Here is a 14,875-nt window from a genome sequence, read left to right on the forward strand (position 1 = left end):
AAATGCATTTAGAAAATGTGGCTTAATGTAAACCTTGACAGGCATACTGGTTTTGCTATTGTCATTTATTTGGATGTGTTTGCCAAAACCAATTCTACTAATAAACTTTGATAATGTGGCAGTTGACCTCAATACAATCAACACTGTTTATTTTCCAATACAGGTAAATCCAATATTTGCTTTACAATAGATCTATGACGGATTATCTTTGAACACCCCTGGACTTATTGGACTCAACTGCCACGTTATCAAAGTTTATTAGTACCTGAGAATGTTTCAGCAGTACTAAAGGGTTATTGTTATGCTTATTTACTGACCTATTTTTAAAAATGTTGTGAATTAGTATTGTGTGACCTGTACTGAAACATCATTTCAGCATGTTCTTGCATGGTGTTTCACTGACTGTACGTAAAATTGCAAATAAAACAACTTACCTACCATTTGTTATTTTGACAGTATCTTGAATATTACAGAAAGTACTTTTTGAAATTTAGCTTCACTTAGAACAATGTGGTTTTGATAACATTTCAAAATTTCAACAAAAGCAAGCAATGTCATTGTACCCATTTTGCAGCTTTAACCCATTATTTCAGAAGTCACAAAAATACACTAGAAATTACTGCAAACAAGCAGTTAACGTTATGCAAGAAGAAAGTGACATCAGAAACTTTATTATAATAGCATCATTGTTGTATCCTGTAAATAGAGCATAGTATAGTAGAAGGAAGAAAATCATATCTTTGCACATTCCAGTTTTTGAAACTTTTTTTTTACTATGTTGGTCTAAATGTATGTCTTTTTTCCAAAAAGTACATTTAGTATTTTTAAGATACTTGCACAGTAGTAAATATGCGGGTTAGCTGTTTTGTTCAGTATATAAAACATATTTCAGGAATTATGTCTAAACATCATTCCCACATTTGCTGACCTGATAGACTATACATCACTGAAAAATTCCATAGTACCGAGGATAAAGAAGTTGTGCTTAAGCACAACTATAACAGGGGTAAGTTTATATACACATACATTAGTAACAAGCTGACCTTGTAAGCACAGAGGGTAGAACACGAGACTATGAATTGAGTCGTTGCCAGTTGGTTTCCAATTAGATGTGAAAATGTGATGATATGATTGATTAGTTGGTCAGTTGTTCTTTGATGTGGGGATATTCATAGCTGTTATTTGAGAACAAGTCAGTAATGGTACAATTTCAAGGAATATTGGAGAGGGTTAACTGAGATTGATGAAAAACATGTTCTGTTTTTAGCTCATCTGATTTTTTGAAAAAAAATGATGAGTTATTGTCATCACTTGAGCGGTTGTCGGCGTCAGCGTCGGCGTCTGCGTCGGCGTTGCCTGGTTAAGTTTTATGTTTAGGTCACCTTTTCTCCTAAACTATCAAAGCTATTGCTTTGAAACTTGGAATACTTGTTCACCATCATAAGCTGACCCTGTATAGCAAGAAACATAACTCCATCTTGCTTTTTGCAAGATTTATGGCCCCTTTTGTACTTAGAAAATATCAGATTTCTTGGTTAAGTTTTATGTTTAGGTCAACTTTTCTCCTAAACTATCAAAGGTATTGCTTTGAAACTTGGAATACTTGTTCACCATCATAAGCTGACCCTGTACATCAAGAAACATAACTCCATCTTGCTTTTTGCAGGATTTATTGCCCCTTTTGGACTTAGAAAATCAGTTTTCTTGGTTAAGTTTTATGTTTAGGTCAGCTTTTATCCTAAACTATCAAAGCTATTGCTTTAAAACTTGCAACACTTGTTTACCATCATAAGTTGACCCTGTACAGCAAGAAACATAACTCCGTCCTGCTTTTTGCAAGATTTATGGCCCCTTTTGGACTTAGAAAATATCAGATTTCTTGGTTAAGTTTTATGTTTAGGTCAACTTTTTCTCTTAAACTATCAAAGCTATTGCTTTGAAACTTGCAACACTTGTTCACCATCATAAGCTGACCCTGTACAGCAAGCAACATAACTCCATCCTGCTTTTTGCAATAATTATTGCCCCTTTTGGACTTAGAAAATCATTTTCTTGGTTGAGTATTATGTTTAAGTCAACTTTTCTCATAAACTATCAAAGCTATTGCTTTAAAACTTGCAACAGTTTTTCACCATCATAAGTGGACACTGTACATCAAGAAACATAACTCTATCCTGCTTTTTGCAAGAATGATGGCCCTTTTTAGACTTAGAAAATCATGGGTAGGACAATATTTCTATTACACAAAAAAAAATCAGATGAGCGTCAGCACCCGCAAGGCGGTGCTCTTGTTATAAAGTACAACTTGCATTAAGAAACCGCCTAAGGAAAGGGAAAAAAGTTGTCTTGTAAAACAGATGGTCTCTTCGTACAAATAGTCTCTTAAGGTATTAGAACACTAATAGTAATGTTTACAAAATGGCTTTTGCTTGGTATATTCTGAAAGGTGACTGTGTTTTGCACTATTTTGCAATTTTTAAATAACTTTTACCGTGCCATTTTTTATAAATTTTGTATAACTTATGGTATCTCCTCAAGCTCAAGTAGAGACAAATTTCAAAGTGATAGCTGCTATCCAAAACGTTTGCAGAGCACTCATTTTACCATTAATTTTAATAAAAGAAACATCAAACTATTGGTAAACAATTATAAAATACAAAATAAAAATTTCAACATCATTTTTTCTATGGTGCCTCAAGTAAACGGATTTAATGAGACAGAATTCATACTTCAACATTGAAAAAATAAGGTAGAATGCTGTGTTTCTGTTTTGAATTTTGCTTACTCCAATTAAAAATAACCTTAGGGCAGACGTAAAACCCACCTAAATTTCTTCCACAATATATAATCTAAGGGTGAAAGCAAAACAGAGAACTTTCACGGCACGTAACTCAATATTTTTAAAGATATGTAACTCTACCCCTTCTGTTTAAGTAGTTAATTCACTTTGAACATCAATAAATCGCTTATAAGATTCATCTTTTTCCATTTTTGTACAAGAAATCAATAAAAAGTCATGAAAGAAGTAAAAACTTACAAGAAAAAAAGGAAAATAAGCGGAAAAAATTTGGTCCCAGTAGGGCTTGAACCTACGTCCCCCTAAAAATTGCAGTTAAAGTAGGTTTAGCGTAGGAATTGAATACTCTTTAAAAAGGAGGTTCTCTATTAGTGACCTAATACCTTAATACAACATAATTTCTTTAAGATAACACAAAAAGAGACTGAAAAAGTGATCCCTTAATGCATGTGGTCTCTTTATAGAAGTGGCTGCTCTAGCAAGTTTGATTATACATACCAGACACAAAGTTGTTTCTATGAATAACCTTAATTAAGCAATAATAAGAATAAACTCAGTATCATCAGATTTTGATTCTCTCCGCCTTCACAGCATGAAATGATACAATTAAATATTAAGGTATCCATAGAGCTGTTTTCAGGGTAAATACAAATCTTAAATTGAAGTATCGAGACATGCTTAATACAAGTGATTGTTTAATCTAGGTTCGGGTGAATTGTTTACTGTCACTGGGTAAACTGTTGGAGTCAATGGATAAATGGTACGTTCTTGATGAAGTTTTACCCTTGTTGCCACAAATACCATCTCGGGAACCAGCAGTGCTAATGAGTATTCTTGGTAAGTTACTGGCTAATTTTTTGTTTTATCTTTCATAACAAATCTGTGAACTCATGTCTCAACAGAATAATTGGGTTGAAACCATGAAAGTTATTGACAGCACAATAATATTATTCACAGTATTTTTGATTTATGAGATTTTAACCATGCTGCCACAAATACCATCTCGGGAACCATTGTTAATTTGTAGTCTTGGTTATACTTTTAAAGTTATCATGGTTATTGGATTGGTTAGTTAAAAAACGGCCCTTATATCCATTAATGTTGTATTTTCTGATGTGTTTGTTTGCTATTTAAGTTAATTCTTACATACACTTTGTCAACTTTAGTTAAATCTGAAATAAATTTTTTTAACAGAAAAGGTAATGGTTGCAAAAGTAGAAAATTTTGATAATTTGACAAGGTTCCAAAGTAATTTTGAAGACAAGTTAGAGAATGCCAATTTGCCATTGGTCAATTTTCAGTTTATTTCAAAAACAACCAATCAGATGCTGGAGTTATGAGACTGTTTTCCAATTTTAGTTTAACAGGCTATGATCAAGATGTCCCCTTTCAATGACAGCTCACAATTATTGATAATTTTCAGATCCACAATAGAAATTTCATGTATTTTATGTTTTGCTGTAAAATCTGTTGTGTTTCTCTAATGTTATCACAATAGTATGTGTGATCTGGTGTGTTTCAGGTATCTACAAAGTTGCATTCTCCCATGATAAACTCGGTATCACCAAAGATTTGCTAGCAGGGAAAGTGGTTCCATTTCTTATGACAGTCTCAATTGAACACAGTCTAAACTTAGGACAGGTAAATAAAAACTTACTGTATATCCATTGGAGATTCGGTAAATAATGGTAATGTACCAGGCAGACAAAGGAAAGACTCATTTGACATAGGAAAATGTTCAGAAAAGAATTCTGAGTGTGTGAGGTCTGCTGTAATCCTGACAGCTCATTGAGACCATGGTTCAAGACATGGCTAGTAAACCTGAGTATATACTGGTAGCTGGATCTTGCAAAATGAATAATAAAATCTACATGAAGATCCTTTGGAAGCATAGAATGCAACCAAGCAAAATTATAGCAGACTTGGTTTGATTGAGTCTGTTCATGAGAGGTAATGGAAAGTGCAATACCTCTCACACCCTCTAGCACTGTCTTAAGTGGAATTCTAGTACATAGATATTGAATGTACTCCATGATCTGAAAGGACAAGAAACCGCCAGAGATAGTTGGATAAAAAAAGGGTTAACTTCTGTGTTTTAGTTTATCTGTGAGTGTATATATCATGATACCAGTGTAACAGGGTAAACTGCACATTAAATCATGTCAAATTACGAAGAAACAAAATATGCGCAACCCACTTTTAGAGAAATACTTTCCACTTTTCTGTCTGAAATACTACCACATTGCAATAAAATACATTTTCCCTATTCCAGTCAGTACTGTTTGGACGTCTTGTGTAATAAGTATTTTGACGGTAGACAGTGTGAATAACATGCATTCATAAACCATACATAACATACTGTTTATCTCATTGACTTGTAAAAGTTGTATTCCCCACAAGCCTCATCAGCTCAACAGATACAAACCATAACAAGAGCACAGTCATGTTATACTGTGTATCTACAGTCATGTTATACTGTGTATGTATTTCATTGTACACAATTATGTCAAGAGTGTCTGAAGATTTTGCTATGTTTTGTATTTCAGTTTACAGCATTTATTACGTTGATAAGGGAAATGATAACTAAGATAGAGACAGAACATAGAAGTAAACTGGAACAACTGGAACAGATGAAACAAGAACAAAAGTTGGTATCCTAACGCAACATGCAAAATTTAGTCATTTCTTTATTCACTGCAGTGTACATGTATATCAAAGCTTGGCCTTGGGTTTGTTAAGGACTGAGTCAGATAGAATGAATGATTTGGAAGTTTATGGTTAAGACTTTCACTTTATGAATATAAGTCTTGGTGGACAAGGTAGTTTAGACCTGTTGTTGGCACTCCAGAATGAAAGGCTCGTAGTAAGATAATTTTATAGGTGGGTTCTTTGGCATCTAACATCAGTCACCTGAAATCTGGATTTTTTTAGCTCACCTGTCACAAAGTGACAAGGTGAGCTTTTGTGATCGCGCAGCGTCCGTCGTCCGTGCGTCCGTGCATAAACTTTTGCTTGTGACCACTCTAGAAGTCACATTTTTCATCGGATCTTTATGAAAATTGGTCAGAATGTTTACCTTGATGATATTTAGGTCAAGTTCGAAACTGGGTCACGTGCGGTCAAAAACTAGGTCAGTAGGTCTAAAAATAGAAAAACCTTGTGACCTCTCTAGAGGCCATATATTTCTCAAGATCTTCATGAAAATTGGTCAGAATGTTCACCTTGATGATATCTAGGTCAAGTTCGAAACTGGGTTACGTGCCGTTAAAAACTAGGTCAGTAGGTCAAATAATAGAAAAACCTTGTGACCACTCTAGAGGTCAAATTTTTCATGGGGTCTTTATGAAAATTGGTCAGAATGTTCACCTTGATGATATCTAGGTCAAGTTCGAAACTGGGTTACATGCGGTCAAAAACTAAGTCAGTAGGTCTAAAAATAGAAAAACCTTGTGACCTCTCTAGAGGCTATATATTTACAAGATCTTCATGAAAATTGGTCAGAATGTTCACCTTGATGATATCTAGGTCAAGTTCGAATCTAGGTCACGTGCCATCAAAAACTAGGTCAGTAGGTCAAATAATAGAAAAACCTTGTGACCTCTCTAAAGGCCAATTTTTTCATGGGATCTGTATGAAAGTTGGTCTGAATGTTCACCTTGATGATATCTAGGTCAAGTTCGAAACTGGGTCACATGCGGTCAAAAACTAGATCAGTAGGTCTAAAAATAGAAAAACCTTGTGACCTCTTTAGAGGCCATACTTTTGAATGGATCTTCATAAAAATTGGTCAGAATGTTCATCCTGATGATATCTAGGTCAAATTCGAAACTGGGTCACGTGCCTTCAAAAAGTAGGTCAGTAGGTCAAATAATGAAAAAACCTTGTGACCTCTCTAGAGGCCATATTTTTCATAGGATATGTATGAAAGTTGGTCTGACTGTTCATCTTGATGATATATAGGTCAAGTTTGAAACTTGGTCAGCTGCGGTCAAAAACTAGGTCAGTAGGTCTAAAATTAGAAAAATATTTTGACCTCTCTAGAGGCCATATTTTTCAATAGATCTTCATGAAAATTGGTCTGAATGTTCACCTTGATAGTATCTAGGTCAGTTTTGAAACTGGGTCACATGCGGTCAAAAACTAGGCCAGTAGGTATAAAAATAGAAAAACCTTGTGACCTCTCTAGAGGCCATATTTTTCATGAGATCTTCATGAAAATTAGTGAGAATGTTCACCTTGATGATATCTAGGTCAAGTTCAAAACTGGGTCACGTACCTTTGAAAACTAGGCCAATAGGTCAAATAATAGAAAAACCTTGTGACCTCTGTAGAGGCCATATTTTTCAATGGATCTTCATGAAAATTGGTCAGAATTTTTATCTTGATGATATCTAGATCAAGTTCAAAACTGGGTCACATGAGCTCAAAAACTAGGTCACTATATCAAATAATAGAAAAAACGACGTCATACTCAAAACTGGGTCATGTGGGAACAGGTGAGCGATTCAGGACCATCATGGTCCTCTTGTTTCCAGTAAATATGGTAACTTCTGCTCTAAAATTACATTAATAAACCAAATTCGGTCTTTAGCAGACTTGCACTGACTTATGTCATATAAAATGAAATGGTTTTTACGTCCTTGCAAGATCAAAAAGGTAGAAAGAACTAACATCATCAACGTTCAGCAAACTTGTTATGTAGTGTCACCAAACTCTTAATATATATGCATAATTATAATTGAGCCATGCCATGAGAAAACCAACATAGTGCATTTGCGATCAGCATGGATCCAGACCAGCCTGCGCATCCATGCAGTCTGGTCAGGATCCATGCTGTTCGCTAATGGTTTCTCTAATTGCAATAGGCTTTGAAAATGAAAAGCATGGATCCAGACCTGCCTGTGCAAAGCCACTATGTTGGTTTTCTCATGGCGCAGCTCATATATGCATAATTATATTCTTTTCTGCCTGACTAATTATGTCTCCCATCACACAGTGGTGTGGGAGACATATTGATTTACTCCTGTCTATCTGTCTGTGTGTCTGTCTGTCTGTCACAAAGCTTGTCCGCACTCTAAGTCGAACATTTCTCACCCGATCTTCACCAAACTCGGACAAAATGTGTCTGACTATAAGACCTCGGCCAAGTTCGATAACTAGCCAAATCGGCCCAGGCACTTTGGAAATATGGCCCTTGAATTACCAAAAAATCCTCATTTCGCATGCACTTTCCTGCAGGCAAAACGTACCCTATACTACTAATTAGTAGTATAGGGTACGTTTTGCCTGCACGAAAGCGTATGTGAAATTGGTAGTATAGGGTACGTTTTAAGTAAACAGTATATAAAGACTGACTTACTATTTAGATGATTAGGCAGTTGTGGGAGACATGCACTTTTCTCAAAAGCATCTCTAGTATTTAAGAATGATTGACATTCATAATTTGTTAATGGTGGACACTTGATTTTACACTGTATACCTTTTTATGTTAATTGATTAAATTGTAAGTGAATGTGACTGTATTTCAGGAATATGGAGATCACAAAAATAACAGAACAAGATGATAAAACTCTGATTAGTGGAATAGATGAAAAACCAAAAACTATGGTATGTTTTATTGCCGTTTGGTAATACTTTAGGGTCTATGAATTACGTAACAATGTGTGCCCTAATTACTACTATCAGTAGTTTCCCTTATGTCATACTCAATGACTAACTGAAGCAACATAGATATATGTTGCTTTTTAGTTAATTAACATCTGCCAATAACAATTGATAACTTGACTAAATATGGGAAAGATATTTAAATGTGTTAGAAATTATTATTCATGAAATCTTTTAAAATAAAGATACAACTAACATGGTCTTTCATTATTTCAGATGGATTCATTTCTGTCAGGAGTTGGAATGGGGGCAGGTGATAAATCTGCCAGTCCGCCAAGAAATTCTGCAAAACCAACTCCAGCAATGAGTCAGCCAGCCAAGGTTTGATTACTATTTGAAAATTGAAAAACTGAATTGCAAATGTCTGAAAAAATAAGTGCAAAAGTAAATTTGACGAGTTCATTTAAACAGCTTTAGACATACTGTCAACACAGAAATGTTTGTGACAGCAGTATTTTGCATATTTCTGTGATTTGAGTCTTGTCAGTGATATTTTAGCGTTATATCAAGGTATTGATGATTTTGTGACTAAATTCGTGAATATAATATCATTGCTGATTTCTGTAACTTGAAAACCTTGAAATGAATTCTAGGTTTGGGGCCTCCGTGGCTAAATAGTTACGGTCGCTGACTTCGAATCACTTACCCCTCACCTATTTGGGTTTGGGTTTGAGCCTTGCTCAGGGCATTGAATGTGAGGATGACATCCAACTACGGAAGGTGAGTGGTTCTACTCATGTTCCCACCTGTGATGAAATAATGCATAGAGGGGCACCTGGGGTCTTCCTCCACCATCAAAGCAGGAAAGTCGCCATGTGACCTATAAGGTATTGGGTTGTTGTGACGTTAAACAAACATTTCTAGGTTTACAGTACTTGAAGGTAAAAACTTAGTATTTTTTGTATGTTAGGTACAAAAGTTTTTCTTTCATGTTTAGATGTACCCAGTCTGTTGTGGTCATTAATTTAAGTTTATTTAAATTTTTGTTTCAAGTTTTCTTTAATTACCTTACAGGTAACATTGTCACTTGAAGAGAAACAGAGAATTGCTAAACAACAGGAGCAACAAAGATTCTTGAAAGCATCGAAACCTCTTGATGCGAAATCATCAACCCCGCAGTCTAATATTAAGCCTAAACAAACTTCTAAGCAGCCTAAAGACCTAACATCTAGCCTAATGCAATCTAATGTGATAGGACTTAGTTCATCTGCTAATAAACCTACAAGCAGTTACAATGGATCAGCAGGAATGGGTATGAATAGCAGTATTAGTGGTGGTTCTATGGGGAATAGGACAGCTCAGTCTGGAATGGGTGTAATGAGTTCAACTGGTTATGGGCCATCTATGAACCAAGGTGGATTTGGTTCATCAAGTGGAAGTACATTTTCCCAGAATTCATTTGGTCAGAGCCCAAGTACAGTTCAGGGAAATAAGCCCATAGATCTTTCATCATTTGATAATCTTATGTCAAGTAATTCACAGAAGCCTAAAATGGCAATGAACCAGTTGAGCCAGGGTTCCAGCGGCTCATCTATGCAGACGGGCATGATGGGAAATATGAGTAACCAAAACATGATAGGTAAACAAGGCGTAATGGGAAATCAAGGAATGATGGGAAACCAAGGAATGATGGGACAACAAAGCATGATGGGAGGACAAGGCATGATGGGTAATCAGAACATGTTGGGACAACAAGGAATGATGAACACTGGATTTGGGGGTTCAGGGATGAGTTCAGGATTTAGTGGTGGCATGAACTTTCAACAAAGCAGTATGGGAAGTCAAGGAGGCATGTTTCAGTCTCAGCCAATGGGAGGACAGAACTTGATGCAGCCTCAGCCAGTTAATACCCAGAACACAACTAGCAGTATGTCGTCTGCTAGAAATGACCTTGATGATTTGTTTGGGTGAAATTACATGGGGGTTGTCTGTGATACTTTAAAAATTCTTTAGTCAATGTAAAGGGAAGCATATAGTTATGTGATGAGTCGCAGTTGTCTTTCAAGTACATTGAATGTATTATTACTACCAGACTGTACATTCCAATAATACTGTAAGAGAAACTAGACACCAGGACTGAGTTTCTTAATCAAAGTTGTCTTTTGAACTAATTCTTTAATCTTAAAAAGCAAAGTATGATTTTTAAAATTGTAAATGGTATTTTAAGTAGAAGGAGATACCAAGTGGTGCGGTATGACATATTGTTATGGTACAGATCACAGAGTTGAGTTCATCTAAATGGAAGTATTATCCCGCTTGACCAGTTTCAAATGGCAGATGCAAATGGTCACATTTTATTTATTGATGAATTCAAAGTTGTAGTGATTATAGTTGAAATTGTTTAATTTGATGAAGGACATTTGACCAAAACATTGATAGAAATAGTATCAAATTAAGAGCCAGAAAATATATAACACAAGACGTAATGTGTTACTGTACTACATATTATTTGGGAATTTGAGCTACAGATTTATTATGGAAATTATTTAACTTTGTCCTGATGTTTTGAATTGAGCTAGGTAATAGTTTAATGGCTTATGAATAGTAACTGTATAATTATACTTACTGGGATGATAGATATTATTGCTTTATGTAATGGGGGTAGCTTATCACTGCAGATGTTGATGTATTGGTATTGGTGAATGTACAAGTGTAATACTATGAATATCTGGTCATAAAGATAGTATATTGGGTTAGAGGGATATCCACAGCTTTATTTTTCAACTTACTCAGATGTTTTTAATTTGCTGAGTCCAGTTTTGTTTAAGCAACATTCTGTTGTTTAGTGATAAGGATCTAAAACAGAGGAGGTCATGGTTTAGCTACTAACTTTACTGTTTGGGTGAGTTGGTAATTTGATTGTTCTGAGATGACAAATTTCATTTAAGAGAAATGTTTTTATTTTAAAGTGCTTTAAGATATACAATTCATAAACAAAAGATTTTTATAGTGAGCTCGAAGAGCAGAATCGAGCTTTACAGTAATGCAAGTATACTTTCACACTTGGTGATGGATTTTGTAAGTTTGGCCGGAACAAGGCGCCCCTAGCAGACAGGAAGCAGTTTTTTCCGCAGTGAATACAGAACTTCATTTGATTGCTAAAAATTATTTATCAGTTAAAAATCATGCAAGAAAGCTTTACAGTGAGTTGCAAAAATAATAATTTTCCTTTTAAAGATAAAATATTGGAAAGAAATTGGAAAATATTATCATTAAAAATCCTAAAGCCAGTAGTACGAGAATGTGGCAAATAGGAAATGACGTCATTGTGATACTGGCTTCTCGTAAAACTTGCAAGGTTTGATATTCGCTGTAACAGGTATGATGACAATGTACACTTCTTTTGTTTCAAGTGAATATGTTCTTGCACATTTTCACTTTCTTTTGAGTAGTGAATGGTTTCTTTGTAATATTTTTTTAAGTTGAACTTGAATTCTTTGAGCTCGCTATGAGGCTTTGCCTTATTTCATTTTAGTGCCTTATTTATCAGTTATTCTATATAAGGCCTATATTATTTCTGAGTTTAAATTCATCTGACATGGTTTGCAGGATGTTGTTAAATTTTGTATCAAACTGGTGTGTTGCGAGATATTTATTGAGTAAGTTTTTATGGCAGTTTTACACAACAGACTAGTGTTAGAGCTTAAGTACTGGCTACTAAAGTGGTTTACTGGTAATGATCCTTTGCATGTAAACTTTTGGATATCATTATTATAAGATTATAGTTTAAGTTTTGTTACAAGTGATATTTACTATGTAAGTATGACCAGACAATTGCAGAAGAATATTGTACTATTGCCGTGGAGTATTCACAGTTTTAGCACAACTGATATATTGTACACTTACTGAATGGCTTGCCAGTAGGTACTCAAAAGTATTGATTAAGGCCCAGAGAACTTGAGGGCCACGAGTTTTAACTATTGACCAGCAAAATTTTATTACATGATGTCAGGAATTAATTTTAACAGTTTAATTTTTGACTTATTAGCCAGGAAGTGTGTTGAATATAGACATCTCATATAGCAGAAAGTGTAGACTGATGATTTATATAAGGAGTCGTGTAAGAAAAGTGGAAATTTCCCTGAATGTACATCGAAATGTTGAAAAAATGTATTAGCAGGATTTTTGCGTATTGAATTTTCAAGGGTGGGTTCTCAGTATCTCTATGTATGTTGAAGGGTTAGTGAAATGTTTACATATCTCCCAAACCTTTCATTTTTAGCTTGACTATTCAAAGAATAGGTAGAGCAATTGGACTCACCCCTGCATCGGCGTTAGCAACCTGACTTGGTTAAGTTTTTGTATGTAAGTTAGTATCTTAGTAACCACTTGTGGGAATAGATTGAAACTTAAAACACTTATTCACTGTGATTAACTGACTTACATTGCACAGATTCCATAATGCTGTTTTGCCTTTTTACAAAATTATGCCCCTTTTCCAACTTGGCAATTTTTAGTTAGGTTTTTGTATGTAAGCTGGTATCTCGGTACCCATTAATTGGGATGGATTGAAACTTCACACATTTGTTCACTTTGACAATCTGACATTCATTGATCAGGTTTTATAATTCTACTCTGCATTTTTACAAAATTATGTCCCTTTTTTAATTTTTATATTCATTCAGTTGACAAGACTGTTGAAAAGTCAAGCATTGTTGTCCTCAGATAGCTCTTGTTATTAATATTACATTATTTCTTTTTGTATTTTGTTGTCTTTAATTGTGAGTTATAATGTGTTGATTTAATTTTGTACCACAATATATATAATAAATGTAAAATTAAATTATTTCAAAATTCTGAATAAATAAATGACTTCTGGCAGTATCAACAAGAATGGAGTTAGCCAAACATTGATAGAAAACTGGTGGTTTACTGTGATATAACATAATTGCAAATATCTCTTTAATATAAGCTTTTTACCTATTTAAAGTTTTGTTATGTGTTTGTTTGTTGGGGTATAATGCCATTTTTTCAACAGTGTTCTAGTTGTATGACAGTGCCCTGTTAACCTAACCAGTGTTCTTTGTTTGTTTTCCATGAGTAACACGACAATTTCTGCACATAAATCAGAGGTGGAGGATATATAACTAGCAACCTTTCAATTCATATTCTAGTGTTCTACCTACTGAGCCAGTGGTACTCATGCAGAGTTTTGATGATTAATAGTCAAGCTTAAATCAGTCCATAACATAATATCATATATACCTCTGTCCTAGTTACATATTTACTTGATAGCCGGATTCATAAAATAAAACAAAAAAACATCAACGTTCTAGTGTGCTCTGTGTAATGTAGTAAAGTACATTTTGTTTTGTTACAAGTTTTTGTTCGATGATAAATTTGTTCAATCATTTGTTGCTGATTATTTTGTAGTTTTAGTTTTACTTTAGGGAATGTGCAATAAATGAAAATCTGGAGAAGTTCTGCTTTAGGAGACTTATTGTTATAGAATTCAAAAACAGTTCATTATTTTAACATTTTTGAGTACTAGTATTTTTTTCCACTTCATTCCTGCTAAGAGCATTCTTCCAATCATATATATATTTATATTGATACCATCAGCAGCTATTCATCTGGTGACATTTCCAGGGCATTTTTTCTCAGTTTATAACAAATATGTTGAAATTAACATTATTTTAAACATATGAATTTTATATGAAAAAGAATTTATACCCTGTAAAACTCGGAAAATCTAAAATCTTAGAACAACTTAATTCTGTATATGTTCCATATCACATAATATACTGAACTGTATCATTGAAATTACTGTATATGCTTGGGAAAGTAAACGTTCATGAACAGTTAATCTTTAGTCACAGGTTAGAATAAACTAAACAATGGTTAATTAGAAAAATGGAAGTAGAGGTGTTAAGAGTCAGCTGGTCTCTGTTCACAGGTGTTTGTCTAGCACAGGTTTTACTGTAATAGTGTGCAATGTGCCTGTGAAGCTTGCAATGTAGGTAGATTTCGGCAATAATTTTTGTTAAAATTTGCCTCTGTGTATATTGGAAGATATATGTATATCTCTAAAATATTTATTTGTTAGTCATGTAGGTAGGAAAATATTTCATCTATGTATGTTCTCCATACAAATATTGTATTGAAAAGTATTATGGTACATTAATGCATTCCGTAATAAATTCTACTAAAGAATGAGTGTCGTTAACTAGTATTTGTATCCAATTCATAAATCTTTGATTTTTATGCCCCCAAAGGTGGGCATATTAAAATCGCATCGTCCACCCGTGTGTCTGTGTAAATTCTAGTCTGGGCTGTAACTCTGCCATTCATAAAGGGATTTGAAATAATTTTGCATAAATAATCAGCATACTGAGACAGCATGTCAAGCACAAGACCCAGAACACCAGCTCCAAGGTCAAGGTCACACTTAGACATCAAAGGTTAACAGGGTCT

General features: G+C 34.4%; 1 protein-coding gene across 2 annotated transcripts in view; it reads left to right on the top strand.

Moving 5' to 3' along the window:
• The window catches only part of LOC128550321 (SCY1-like protein 2), a 46,663-nt gene extending 32,046 nt beyond the window's left edge, over positions 1 to 14,617 (top strand). For both annotated transcript variants that reach the window (XM_053529159.1, XM_053529160.1), the window contains 7 exons: positions 893 to 1,006; positions 3,502 to 3,634; positions 4,320 to 4,438; positions 5,344 to 5,444; positions 8,326 to 8,404; positions 8,678 to 8,782; positions 9,476 to 14,617. In XM_053529159.1, the coding sequence (XP_053385134.1) occupies positions 893 to 1,006; positions 3,502 to 3,634; positions 4,320 to 4,438; positions 5,344 to 5,444; positions 8,326 to 8,404; positions 8,678 to 8,782; positions 9,476 to 10,372 (1,548 nt within the window). In that variant the 3' untranslated portion in view covers positions 10,373 to 14,617. The remainder of the gene's footprint in view (positions 1 to 892; positions 1,007 to 3,501; positions 3,635 to 4,319; positions 4,439 to 5,343; positions 5,445 to 8,325; positions 8,405 to 8,677; positions 8,783 to 9,475) is intronic.
• Positions 14,618 to 14,875: the final 258 nt, after the last annotated feature.

The sequence above is a fragment of the Mercenaria mercenaria genome, chromosome 17 (genome assembly GCF_021730395.1).
Source record: "Mercenaria mercenaria strain notata chromosome 17, MADL_Memer_1, whole genome shotgun sequence".
NCBI classification, from domain to species: Eukaryota; Metazoa; Mollusca; class Bivalvia; order Venerida; family Veneridae; genus Mercenaria; species Mercenaria mercenaria.